The sequence below is a fragment of the Neocloeon triangulifer genome, unplaced genomic scaffold (assembly GCF_031216515.1).
Source record: "Neocloeon triangulifer isolate White Clay Creek 2 clone unplaced genomic scaffold, ASM3121651v1 ptg000026l, whole genome shotgun sequence".
NCBI classification, from domain to species: Eukaryota; Metazoa; Arthropoda; class Insecta; order Ephemeroptera; family Baetidae; genus Neocloeon; species Neocloeon triangulifer.
This window is the reverse complement of record NW_026775564.1, coordinates 107,247-121,947: the sequence shown is the minus strand read 5'-3', so window position 1 is coordinate 121,947 and position 14,701 is coordinate 107,247. Positions and strand designations below refer to the sequence as shown.

Genomic DNA, 14,701 nt, shown 5'->3' with positions numbered 1-14,701 from the left:
GCTATATCTCAATATAACTATAATACAGCTTACTAAATTTAAAATACATTTAAAATACAGTTCACACAATTTTACACAAAAAATATTCATGCACGTCATAGAACATTTTGTCGTAGAATATTAATTCCAATTCCTTCTTAAACACTTGATAACTATCAATGCTTTTGATTCTATCGGGAAGATGATTGAAAATTCTAGGGATCATGATGTGAGAGGACTGCGCAGTCAGCAACAGTCTGTTTGGTTTGACAAATAAGTCTTGCTCCGCTATAGGTTTATTTCGAGTACTGCGATTCTGGTGCACCTTGCTTTCAGAATTTTTGAGGAACAATTCAGGATACTTTTTGTAAAATTTAACACATTCAAAGGCGTACACAGAGAAAGCTGGCAGGATCTGAAATTCTTCAAAAAGTGGTCGGCAAGACTCGACAGGTGTCAATGCCTTCCAGTATCTTTTACCTGCCATCGCACGGATAACTCTCTTTTGAGCAATGAAAACCTTTTCCAACATAGGCGACCCACCCCAAATTACAATTGAGTATAGTAAGTGACTTTGAACATGGGCGAAATATACATCTCTTAGCAATTTAGTTTGAATGCGCTGCCTTAATTTAACAAAAAGGTACGTGGTACTTCTCAGTTTCGCTACAACCTGATCGCATTGGGTGCTCCAGTTCATTGTATCAGAGAGCATTACACCAAGTATTTTTGCTTGATTTACCACTTCAATTTCAGCGTCGTTAATTCTTATTACAGGCGGTTTCAATTTACTAGTTTGAGCAGTATGCATTTGCAGCACCTGAGTTTTCTTTTCGTTCAATCTTAAGCGGTTATTACTGGCAAAATCAATCATTTTGTCATTAGCCACAGCAGTTTTTTCGTTCAAGGCTTTGTAGTTTCTAGCCTTTACAATAAAAGATGAATCATCTGCGAACAAGATAAGAGCGGCGACAATGATTTTTAAGGGCATATCATTACCGTAGGAGGAATAGCCAAAAGGGCCCAATACTGTTCCTTGTGGTACGCCAATCGAAACATTTTCCATTGTTGACTCAAATAATTTTTGCTCGCCATTTTCACCCACACCAAAAAGTTGAACAAGTTGTTTTCTATCAGTAAGAAAGGACTTTAACCAAAGGAGGGATACATCATCAATTCCAAATTTTTTCAGTTTTGCAAGCAGTATTTCGGGAACGACACACCCAAAGGCATTAGAAAAGTCATACAGAATCACATTGATTTTTTCTCTATTTTCCAACGAATCGTAGATTTCGGACACTAACTTAAAAAGTGCAGTCACTGTGCTCCTGCCTTTTCGAAAACCGTGCTGCTCGTCCGCAAGGAGATTGTTTTCAGCGAAATAGCTTTCAATTCTATTTAGGAAACATTTCTCAAATACTTTTGCTACAGAAGATGTTAAGGCTATTGGGCGATAACTGCTAGCATCGGATTTCTCACCCTTCTTTTTGTACAATGGCTTGATTACAGTTAATTTTAGCACTTCCGGGAATTTACCAGTGCGAAACGACTCATTCACCATAAATGCCACAGGGAACACTATATAACCAGAAATCTTTTTCAACGTATCCATAGATAATCCATCCCAGCTAGATGATTTCTTTGACGGGAATAACTTCAAAATTTTTTCTATTTCAAATGGGGTAACGTCAGGCTGAGCAGTAAATTTTATTCCATTTGAAACAATACTCTCAGTACAGAGTTCAATTTCATCACTACTTAGATTTACCTGAGGTTCAACAAATTTTTTATTTAAAAAGTTGCAAATTTTCTGTAAATCCTTTTCCATTTCACCATCAATTTCAATTTGCTTAATATCATTTTCGTGTTTATCTTGGTTCAAGTTGCAAGTTTCGTTTATAATTTTCCAGGCCATACCAGTCTTATTAGAGGATTTTAACATTTTCTGGTCATTGTGAGTTCGGACTGCATCATTTATGAGAAAGCCAACGTACTTTTGTTTACTTTTATATTTGAATTTAAGACTTCTTAATCTGTCACAGTTAGGATCATTCCTTTTCAGTGTAGATATTTGGGCACCCAAGAGCCTTAATTCTTCCTTTTGCTTACGAAGAAACTCAGAATCAGCATTATTTTTCCTGTTTACTCTAATTAATATTTTCTCCTTTGGGAAACTCATTTCAAAGTACATAGTAAGCTTATCCATGAATTTACAGCACATATCATCAATATCATCACTTTCATAAACTTCGGTCCAACTTTCTGTACTTAAGAGGTGGAAAAATTCAGTCCAGTTACTGTCAGAGAATCTCCTGATAATTTTGTAATAATCTCTATCGAGTTCAATTGGAATTTGAAAATTAACAGACACCATTCTATGGTCGCTAAAAAATACATCACTGACAAAAGAAGTATGCGAGCACTTTAAGGAACTAAATACATGATCAATCAAAGTTGCTGATGTGCTTGTAACCCGGGTAGCTTCGATTCCATTTACCAGTGACATTTCATAGCCATCCATTAGTTTCAGTAATTTCATTTTATCAGCATTGTCTGAGTTAAGATCAACATTCAAATCACCAACTAGTAACATTTCTTTCTCTGGACTTATAAACTTCTCAATAAGATTTTCCAAATTTTCAATGAAGAACTCAATATCTCTGTTTTCAGGATTACTCGGTCGGTACACCGTCAAAAGCGTAATAATTCGATTTGCAACCTTCAATTCAACTCCACAAGTTTCGAATCTAAATTCAATAGAAGTTGGAAATATTTTCTTGCAATTAAATTTGAGGCCTTTTTTGACTAAAATTAGCACTCCACCTCTTTCTCTTATCTTACGGCCAAAGAAAGTAACAGTTTTATAATTAGTTATGCTAAAATGTTTGACTTCCTTAGAACAGAGCCAATGCTCATTTATTACAATGATTGAGGGCTTTTCGCGCAAATTAGTTATGTAATTTTCGAAATTCGCTAATTTTTCTGCAGATTTAACGCCTTGGATATTTAAAAGAGCGATTTTCAAATTTTCAACTTTACTTTGACCATTCTTTTTTACGCGACCTTGTGGAGAGACTTGCTGATTGCGTTTTTTGAGCTCTTTCTGTAATTAATCGTTACGGACTTGGAAGGCGATGGTGCTGCAATCTTCGGAGACGGTTTGGTTGAAGCGCGCAGCGTACTGGTGCGAGTAGCAGCTACTTTCTGCAGTGAACGTTTCCTGCCCTCAGGATGTGACTCACGTAATTGTTCAGTCAACGCATCGATGCTGCGTCTCACTCCGGCCATCTGGTCATTCATGAAACTTGTCAGGTCGACTGTTTCTGGTGCCTCTGGGGCCGCAATTAAGACTGGGTGCTCGGGCGAAGAAGAAATTAGGACCTCCTTTGCAAGACTTCTCTCAGTTCCACTCACCATAACAGTGGAAGGTTGTCGGGGGGGATTTTGAGATAAAACAGGTAGGGGCAGCGGGGGTTGGCTACCCCCACCGACAGAGCCTTCCCGAAGCAATGCGCTTTCACGCTCGAGGTTAGCAAAGAATGCAGTCAGTTTACGGTCATGAGCGTCCCTCCATCCAGTCCCTCTCGTCTGTGACACAGCCCCACCAGGTAGCTTATTGGGCTCCAGACTGCAAGTGTGTACCTCATCAGGATTGGTAATCTGATTTAAATTTTTATCACCTTTATTAGCTGGCGATGAGGTGGGGCTAGGCGCACGGGAGGGCACCCCAGCTTTTTTACAGGTCTCCGGTGTGCACCTAGCTTGTCCACCTGTTCCTGCTGTGACTTTGGCAGATTCTGATGGGGCACTGCCTTGCCAGGGGAAAGCTGCGGGCCTTGCCACATGTTGATCGCTGCTGATTAAGTGGCACGGCAGCGCAGCTGAAACAAAAGAACATTTTTGTGAGTTTATTTGCTTATTATCCTCAGGGACGAATGTCGAGATTCCTGGTGACGAACAACGCTCAGTAGCCGGCTCCTCGATGCTCTGTCGAGTCTGCTGTATTTCCGATCTCATACTACTCAAAGTGACGTTTAGGCGATCGAGCAGCGTTCCCTCGTCACCGCCCAGTGTTGCATTAGACGAAGAGCCGCTCTCAAGCATATCCGAAACGGGCAGTGTCCTTTGCTTCTTTGTTGCTTTACCTACGACAAAGCTCTTCGACTTGTGCGTCCACGACCCAGCAGTTCTCCAGGTCCTGTTTGTCGGAGATGAAGGGGCGCGCTGCAACTCTTCGCTCCGAGGAAGGTAGTGCACTACCAGAGTAACGTCATCATCTGCGAAGATGTCTCTCAGCTTTTGTTTTGTGAATTTCCATGGAATGCCATCCAATCCAGCTCCCAATTTAGTTATGGCAATTTTCTGAAGTTTTTGTTCCCTCATTTTGTCACGCAAAGCAGTAAGAGCAGCCACCTCATTTCTGTAAAACCTTCCCGGGTTTTTGTGCTTCTTGTCACCTGTTCTCTCTTTGGATGCAACGTGCCAAATCGCTCGATCCCCCTCTATGCTTTGCATGACGATACTGCCGATGCGAATATTTGAGCCCGGCGCGTTGATGGCGCCAAACTTGTCAATCAAGGCCTTCGCCGCACCCTTGGTATTTTTCAGGTTAGCTCCGACTAGGTGGGCGACAACATCCTCTTCCGCTTCAGCGATGTCCATACATTTATACTCAAACTTAACCTTGCCTTGGTACTCAGGAGATCTCCTCTGCCGAATTATTCTTCTGAAGTCCCTAAGCATTGCCCTGTCTTCATCGGTCCAATCTTTTCTCTCAGCCGCAGGAGCTGTGTGTCCGAGATATGCATGGTCAGCAGATTTCGGCTGCTCACCGTTTTTCGCTACCGCGCGCAGTTGTTTGCCGTTCTCCTTGTTGTCATTCATTTTCACGATGTTTCGCTTCGTCTTTTGAGTCGCTGCATTTTTGTTGACGCTGTTTGTTTTGACTGGCACGCATCCGCTTGCACCTGCCGCTGAACTGGGTCGCGCAAATTTGCTGACGCTGTGTTCGATTGCAGCAGATAATTTTTGCACCGAAGCGTCGGACGTGTCACTCAGTTTCAAAAATTTGAGAATTTCGTTCAATAAATCTCTGACTTCACCCTGTATTGCAAGAAGCTGGGCGAGCTCGCTCTCTTGAGAAACAGCCAGTCCCTGCGAGGCAGACCTGATACAATTCTTGGCGTCCATCTTCATTGACCTTTAGAAAATCTTGATTGCTTCCAAAAATATCGGGCCGCAGAAGTCACACTATTCAGGCAGTCACGAGATAATGTCCAAATTGTGCACCAAAATTGCAGGAAAGCAGCGAAACGTTCGCTACTTTTTTCTGCCGCGTGAGCGGTGTGCCGGCACGTCCACTCGCTGCGGCTGCTCAACTCCTGATGTTGGAATAAATGACGTTGCTCTGAGCATATTAAAAATTCGTGCAGACGAATATAAAGCCAGGGGTGAGCTACTATATGTTGCTTTCAGTTTTGACGATATGAGCGTGAAAAAACAGCTAGATTTTGATAACAGCCGAGTTTGGGGTTATTTTATTTTATTTCTGTTTATTTCTTTTTAGAGATGTTACTGCTAAAATGTAATTGTTTGTTATTTAAGGTTATTTTCCATTCTTGTTTGATTGATATTGACTTGAATCAATAATCGAAAATGTTGATAAAACCCCTACCATTAATGTTTTTGTGAATTTTATAACATGCGTGTATAACGATCCTCTTTTTAAATTATAAATAAAATTTATTTTAATAAACAAAAAACTTAATAATTATAAAAACATATTATTATAAATAAAAAAATATTAATTAAAATATATAATAGCTAAAACAAATGAAAAAATTTTGTAAGCGCGACGCAGCAGAAAAGGAAGAGCCAAAGCAGTGTCGGGGGGCCAAGCCCGAATATTTGGAAAGGAAGAAAAAGCAAAGAAAGAATCATTGGAGTTTCCAAATCGAATTTTCAAATTCAAATTCAAATTCAAATTCAAAATTTTATTTATTTTGTTAAGCATTAAGTTGCGATAGCAATTAACACTTTTTAAAATAAGTCAACATACATAGCATTATTTAAACGGTAGAATTCGTTTAAGTCATAAAATTGATGTTGCAGTACAAAAGCTTTCACTTCTTTAACAAGTACCTCGTCATTTTCGAGGGTTTTCAAGTTTCTAGGCAGAGCATTAAAGATTCTTGGGATCATATAGTCAGGACTTTCTACAGATTTTTTAAGAGTAACTTCCCTCACAACTAGGTCATTTACACAAAAGTTTCTTTGATTATATCGAGTCAACCTCCTTGTATCCACACTATCACAATATTTCCGAAAGAGGTGACGATTCCGCACTAGAAATTTAATACATTCAAGTATATATAGAGAAGGCACTGTCATAATATTATATTTTATGAATAAAGGTTTACAGGAATCCAGAGCTTTATTTGATCTCCAATACGGAACGCCTGCCATAGCTCTCAAGGCTCTTTTTTGTGCTCGAAAAACATTTATTAAATGACATGAGCCACCCCAGATCACAATTCCGTACATTATATGACTTTGTACATGGGCATAATATATCAATTTAAGAATATCATCGGAAACTGTATATTTTAATCTAGTAAATACATGTGTAACACTTCGTAGTTTTTTAACAACTTTATCACATTGATCAGTCCAATTTAAAGTGTCGTTTATTTGTACTCCTAATAATCTACCAGTCTTTGAGATTTCTATTTTCTGATCATCAATAGTGACTTCAGGTTGGACTAAATTTCTAGTTTGGCTTGTATGTATTTGCAAAATTTTAGATTTTTTGGAGTTAATTCTAAGGAAATTATCTTTTGCAAAACCGACAAAGCTTTCGTTCACGGCGACAGTTTTTGAATTCACTTCAGAAGAAGAATCACCTTTAACGATTGCTGTGGAATCGTCAGCAAATAGAATAAGGAGAGCCAGGAGAACAACAAGGGCAATATCATTTAAGTACGTAGTGAAGCCAATTGGGCCAAGGACTGTGCCCTGAGGCACACCCATATTACTCTCGATTACATCTGAATTAATAAATTCTTCATATCGATCACAACCAAGATTTTTCAGTTGTACATACTGTTTCCTTTTCGTCAAAAAACATTCAAGCCACAAGAGCAGATTTATATGTAAGCCGTATAGTTTTAGTTTGTGGACAAGAAGAGGCGGGTAAAGTGTTCCAAATGCATTTGAAAAATCATACAGTATAACATTAACCTTCTCCCTGGCTTCAACAGATTCATACAGAGATGTTACATAACTATAAAGGGCTGTCACTGTACTTTTTCCTTTTCTAAAACCATGTTGATCAGGGATTAGGATATTATTTACAGTAAGGTGAGTATCAAGTCTATGTAGAAAAGCTTTTTCATACACTTTAGATATTGCTGAAGTAATAGCTATTGGTCTATAATTAGAAGGATCATCCTTTTCACCTTTTTTAAACAGTGGAATTATTTTAGCTAGTTTCATATTATCAGGAAATCTCCCTTGCAAAAATGACTCGTTTATAAGATGAGTAAGTGGGGCGGTAATATAGATTGAGATTTTTTTCAAGACATTAGTTGAGATTCCGTCCCACCCATATGAGTGTTTAGTCGGAAGCTGATTAATTATACTATAAATCTCAAAATCTTTCATCAACTGTAGGCTTTGAGCCGTAATATTATTATCCTCTATCAGTTTCGAGCAGTCATCTACATTTATATTACTTACATCTGGCTCTGATTCGACAAACTTATTATTCAGGCAATTAGCTATATTAAGTTTAATTGACTCATTAACACCATCAATATTCAACGCCTCAATAGAATCTAAATTTTTATTTTTACAAGATTGTGAGTTAATAAGTTTCCAGGCTGCACTAGATTTATTTTTTGCTTTTGATATTTTATTGTCATTTACTACTTTAGTTTCTTTTTGAATATTGTCCAAGACTTTTTTCTTAATAGATTTTAATTTGGTCTTCATATCCAAAACTTTATTTTGATCCAAGTTCGATTTTATTTCTAAACTGAGTTCGATCATATTTTTCTGTAGTTTTTTTGTTTCCTCGGATAGTTTAATTTTTCCAGTTTGGTTTGCTCTTATTGTTACACGTTTCATTGGGAAGGATTTTTCAAAGTGTTTAATTAGTATGGCCATGAATTTTTCACTTTTAGTATCAATTGAGCTAGCCTGATATACTTGACCCCAATATTCTTGTTCAAGCAAAGAATTAAATCTGAGAAAATTTTCTTCCGAATAATTTCTGACATATTTAAAACTATCTGTCAATTTTTCGACTGGCAGAGAAACAGACACGTATACGGCGCAATGATCAGAAAATAACATGGGAATAATTTCGAACGAGCTTTCGAGATTGAAATTAGCGTTAACATGGTCTAAAAGTGTACCCCCATTTACATTTTCCCTAGTTATTTTATTTACATTCAACAGGTTTAAATTGTGAAATTTAGTAATCTCTTTTAATTTAGTGCTATTATTGTCATTACCAAGAAGATCGATATTGAGATCTCCGGCTAAAATTAAGTGGCCACTAAATCTAGATTGCATAAGTACTGTGTCTAAGTGTTCTAAAAATTCAGGAACTACTGTGTTTGAACTCGGATTGCTCGGTCGATAAATACCGATTACATTAATATTTTCAGACCGGAGAGTTAATTTACTTGCACAGAACTCATAGAACATTTCCCTTGAAAATATTTTAACAGCTTTTGTTGGGCCTTTGATTAATTTATTTTTCAGAATTAGAACCCCACCCCTTTCATGTTTTTTTATGCTTCTTCCAAAGTAGGATAATAGTTCGAATCCCTCCAGATAAAAGTTTTTAACTTCAAGTGCATCCAACCAGTGTTCCGTAATAACAATTAGATCTGGACGCTCTTTTAGACTGTGAATGAAGCTAGTGAATTCAGTATACTTATTGGGTGTCTTGAGGCCTCGAACATTCAAATGTAGTATTTTTAAATTACATAAGTGTTTTTTGGAAGGGACTTGTTGTTTGTGTTTTTTGAGTTTCTTCTGTTATTTATTGATGTGGAGTTTGAGGGTGATGGTGCGGCAATCTTCGGAGATGGAGCCGATGGGGCGGGCTGCTTACTCAAGTTGCGCACGGGGCTGGCCTCCTTTCTCGGCTGCGGTCGCCTGATGTTGACCGGGACTGTCCCACGTAGCCCGACCGAGACTTTCTCGGCCAGCGCGTCGATGCTGCGCCTCATGCCGGACAGCTCACTGGCCAGGTCAACTGAACTGGGCGCATCAGGAGCCAAGGGTGGGGCGGGGTTTGACTGTTCTGAGGGCTCGAGCGGAGAGAGGGGTGAGACTTTGGGTACTTCCAAGATACCGACTATTACCTTCTCATTGGGAGTTTGCCGGGGGGGTCGGTGATCGGAATCAAGTGGGGGCAGCTGGTGCAGGCTACCCCCACCGGCAAAATTTTCCCGAAGATTCTCAGCCTCCCTTGCTCCTTCCAGGTCAGCAAAGAACTTTGCCAGACTCATGGACTCCTTCTTGCCGTCGCCTCCTCCAGAGTAGTTGGTGGCCTCCAGACTAAAATTATTTTCCTCCTCAGGGTAGGTTGACTGATTCAAATTTAATTCACCTTTGTTTGCAGGTGATGAGGTGGGGCTGGACGCACGGGAGGGCACCCCAGCTTTTTTACAGGTCTCCGGTGTGCGCCCAGCTTGTCCACCTGATCCTGCTGTAGTTTTGGCTGCTTTTGACGGGGCACGGCCACGCCCGGGGTCAGCTGCGGGCCTCGCCACCTGCTCCTGGAACGCCTGCTGTTTGGTCATGTCTATCTCCCATCGGCGAGTAGGCGAAGTTTTTTGTTTTTTTAGGTGACTCGGTGGCGCAGCTGAAACAGGAGAGACAAGAGATGAGTTATTTTGTTTTTCACCCTGGGATGGAGAATTTATAGCGCTTTGGCTTAGCCTGCTGTTTGATGAGGAGGTCTGCTGGGACTCCGGGAGCGGTGGAAAGTCATCCTGGCTGTCCAGTGCCGGTGAGCCTGGCGTCCTGTGGAAGATTTTTCTCACAAAGTCACTGGTACCCTCGAAGATGCAGACCTCGGTCTCGGAGTTTTCGAAAACTCGCTCAAGGACGTCAAGGCAAAACTCCCAAGGAAGCTTGTCAAGCCCAGCGCCGATCTTCGGGAGACCTAGCTGCTTTATTCCGAGGATCTTGCATACCTCACGCAGGGAGATGATGGCAGCCTCGAAATTTTCAGGTGTTGGACGCGTTCCTCTTGACCTCTGCTTCGTGATGATATAAAGTGCGAACCTGAAGCCGCCGTCATTCTGCTGGATGGGCAAAACTGCAACCTGGCCGACCTTTAGGCCCAAGGACAGCAAGTACTCGACGTTTCCAAAGAGCTCTCGAAAGTCGACAGCAAGCCCGGCGGACATTTCAAAATCCTCCGCGACGCAGTGGCCGATTGACATTGACGATGGCGAGTCGGTGAAGAGATTAGCACCAGGCAGCATGATGACCTTTGAAGTTAGTGGTCGGAGCGGTGTTTTGTATTTCTGCCACGCCTTCTTTTCTCGGACCAAAAAATTCCGATATTCACGTTCCATTTTCTCGATGATTTTTTGTTCAGGGGACTCCTCTCGATGTGAAAGGGCCTGAAGCTCTCTCAGGACTTCAGCCAGCGTCCAGCAGATGCGAGTGAGAGCACCCTGATCACCAAGCGGGCGCATCATGACAGGCGGCGGAATCGCATAGTAGTCGTCCGGCATCATTTTTTCGAGCAGATTTTCTCACAAAATAGGCGATGAAGAGGGCCACCTTCACTTCTGGGGTGTCTTCACACACTCAAGAAACAGAAAAGTAACCACTCAAGGGTCAACTCAACGTCCACCAACCGTCAGGGTCTCGGAAAGGGCACCAGCTCAAAATCAACAGTGTAATAATGTGTTCACTAACCGTCACTAATAAGCCAGCAGGCCAGCTCGGTTGCTCTGCGCGCGCACCCCCCTCAGTTACCGTCAGTTACCAGAGGCTTGCCAGAGGCAGAGACACTCGGGTATAGGGTATAGGGGATTTAGTATGGATGCTCTCTCTGTATTATACAACTCTGTGATTTATATAGTGGCGAAGAAAAGTTCTTTAAGACATTTTAGCCCCCTCCAAATGATTCTTTAATATAAATTTCTTCCCAAATATTGACAAGCCTGAATTCAAAATCAGCAGTTGGAATTGAATTAAAATAAGAACCTTTTCTATTTGGCAAATTTCCTTTGTTTCCAAAAATTATAATTTTTCTTTTTAATGATGCTGAAATCAACCAAATCATTGTATGTTGCGAATATGAGGAAGATTTAAAAAAAAAAAACCTCAGATAATTTTTGGTTGGCAACACTGCAAACAACAACAACACCCTGAGTCAGGGTCCTCAAAAACACCCTGAAATCACCCCTTTCCGAACCCTTTCCGTCAAGCAGATGATGTCGCCACACGGACAACAAGGGTACGCACCCCCAAAACAACAAATCTGTGGGTCGCAAGCCGGAAATCCACCCCTATCCAACACACCACCTTACCTCCATAGCAAACAGTGGGGCAACGCAAACAGCCCTGCACGAGGCCCACCACCCCTCCTAACACAACCTCCGACCCCCAAACCGCTCATGCAAACTGCGTGGCAGCCCCCCAGACCACCCCTGCATGGGCAGCAACAACTGGACCTGACCTACGAAGTCCAAATGCTGCGCGCTAGGGTCGACAGCATGGCGGACCAACGCGACCGCGACCGAGCCGAATGGCACCGAACGATTGCAGAGCTGCGGACAGATTTCCAACAAAAGATCAATCGCCTCTACACTGACTGGTACACTTGGTGGCAAGGTCAACAGTCGGGACACCAAAACCAGCTCTGGTCAACTCCCCAGCCCTCACCGGACACACCGTTCAATAATAAATACATGCTGCGCGGTGCCCAGCTCGAAGAACTCCTCCGAAACAACGGATCACTCGCAATACCTGGCGCGCTCGTCACCTTCGTCGAGCACGTCGAGGACCTGTGTGGGGCAGCCCAAGAGGTCAAAATCCACGCCGTTGCGAGCGACTGGTGGCTGAGCAAGGGCGTCGCTGCCGAGGTGGTCGCCAAGGCAGGCCGCTTCCGAGGCTACAAACCCTACTCCGGCAAGGTGGGCGACGTCATCAAGCAGCCCACCACCACCATGGGTGACGTTTGGCACCTGATCACCAAAGTAAATTCACCTGACAAGCACTACAAAAACCCGGAGCAGTTCATCAAGGACGTGGAAAAGGCCTTCCGTATGCTGGCCGAGGAGGTAAAAAAGTCAGGTTTAAAGGAAATCGCAATGAGCTACATGTGCTCAGGTTTGGACCGCCTAAACCGCCTCTGGATCATGGAGCAGCTCTACCTCGCCTTCAAGGACGTGCCGGTGACCATCCACTTTTACAACAAACACGAGTCCCAAAGGTGGAAGGGCGCCGGCAAACTGTTCGAGCCCCAACCGGACACCACCCCAGCCCCTCCTACCGCCCCGAGTACCAGAACCACAACTGAAAAACTCCCAGCTACCACCCCTGCGGCCTCGCCCAACGTCCTTCCTGTGTCCTCAGTCCCACCGAACAAGGTTCGTTCTTCCCGGTCGCGATATTCCGAACCCCACATCAATTGGGCGCATTGTGTGGAATTGGCGCTCAAATTCAAAATTCCCAGAGTTTGATCATTAAAAAATCAGTCAAGAAAGCGATAGAATTGAAAAAAAATATTTAATTGACACTGAATGAAAATAATATGTCTTTGAAAATTAATTTGAACATTTTAGAACAACAAATCTTCATATAAAGCGTTCTAGTTGGAAAGTTTACAGATATTTTATTGTTGACTCCACAATACACGTGCACTTGATCATACTGCAATTGCACCAAATATTATCAATCCTTTTGTTTACTTTTGGCCTTTTGTTCTGACGAATGAAAAGAAAAAAATTCTTATTAAATAATGGCAGTAGCAAGTCCCACTAAAAATATTTTTCCCACGTCCTTCAATACAATCTGTGTGGAGAGCTCAACAGAAAAGATTGTTTTGAGGGCTATGTTGCAAAATGAATCTGATGCCAATCAATGGAAAGAAGATTTTTGTGCTATTAGTAGATCTCAGTGGACAGTCCTTTACGAAAGGGATAATCTCGAGAGGTGAGATAACATAATTTTGCCTGGATAAATATGTAAATTATAAGTATATTTATAAATTTTATAGGTTTGTTGTTCACAAAAAATGGTATTGTCACTTCAGCAAGTTAAACAAGACTGAAAATTCTACAAGGAGCACTGACTGCAAGGCTAAGCTTGATATCAAAATTAAGCTGGTATTTATATATTTATTAATACTTTTGAATTGTTGAATCAATTGTTATATAGTTTTTTTCGTTATTATATCATTGTTGATTGTTTTTTATAAATTAATTAATTAATTTGTAACAATATTTTCCAATTTATTTAAAATAAAATAAATAAATAAATTTTATATTTTGCAGAATACTAGAAATACAAGAAACAAAGACAAATACATTAGGCCTGATAAAAATGGAATTAGTAGACCTGCAGTGATCACCATCACAGGGGTGCACAATCACCACCTTAGAAGTGCTGATACGCTTCGACTGAACCGAGTTCCCAAAAGTCTCGAAGATACTTTTATGTCATATTTTGATGATGGTAATACCCCAGCGCAAGCAAGGCGCTTGCACGAAGATCTCCTCGTGTCCGCTGACGCAATGGTTGATTTGGCTGATAATGCACACAATCCAACACGGCGGTGTGTGCATCATATGCATGAGAAGTGGAGTAAAAAAAACTTTGGAGGTCAAAGTGATTCACCTTTAATGAAAATCATTGAAAAGAACGAAAATAACTACTATTTAGAAAGAGGTACATATGATAAATTAAAATAGCAACAAAAAATTTAATCACATATTTTGTATTTTAATTAAAAAAAAAAAATTACTTAGACACCCAAGTTTATGTGACGGTGAAGGATGAAAATTGGGCTGTTTTGGTCGTGACTCCAATCATGAAAAGGGTGCAACACTTAGAATCTGCAAAAGAGAGTCTATTCGTAGATTCAACATCAAGTGTTGATGTGACCCACTGCACTTTAACCTCAATGACTGTTCCCTCAAAAGCAGGGGCTCTTCCATTGTGCCTGCTGCTTCACAATGGCCAATCAGAGGATTGCTATAAATTAGCCTTTTCCCTGGTAAAAGATCATTGCCCAAAGGCATTTGGAGGAAATACGGTAAAAAATTTAAAATTTTTTAAACTTTAAATAAGAATACAGTTTGAGAATATTGTGTAATATCAAAGAAATAATATTTAAATTAACCCAATAAAAATTTTATAAGGAGCCCCTCACTACAATGACTGATGACAGTTCTGCTGAGAGAGGAGCTCTTGCTGCTGTGTGGCCATCATCTCGCCAGCTATTGTGCACTTTCCATGTATTATCAAAGGAATGGAAATGGCTCCTATCTAATTCTACCAAGGATGTGAGGAAAAAACTGATGGGCCTATTTTACAAAGTATAATTTAATTTACTTTTCTATAATTTTAAAATTTAATTTAATAGCAACTTAAATTCAGGTCGTTTATGCTGCAAATCAAGAGGAATTTGACAAAGGAGTGGATGAGATCCAAAGTTTGAAGTCAGAAAAAAAATTCGTTG

At 40.9% G+C, this 14,701-nt stretch overlaps 2 protein-coding genes across 4 annotated transcripts in view; both read right to left on the bottom strand.

Annotated features, from left to right (window-relative positions):
- Positions 1-14,701, bottom strand: part of LOC132204966 (protein trachealess-like) — a 224,560-nt gene that overhangs the window by 164,557 nt on the left and 45,302 nt on the right. The gene's annotated exons all lie outside the window — the stretch shown is intronic.
- LOC132204958 (uncharacterized) lies at positions 5,952-10,677 on the bottom strand. The gene is made up of 2 exons (XM_059633756.1): positions 10,071-10,677; positions 5,952-10,020 (listed from the first exon to the last, which is right to left on the bottom strand). The coding sequence occupies exon 2, from the start codon at positions 9,795-9,797 to the stop codon at positions 8,967-8,969; it is 831 nt and encodes a 276-aa protein (XP_059489739.1). The 5' UTR covers positions 9,798-10,020; positions 10,071-10,677; the 3' UTR covers positions 5,952-8,966.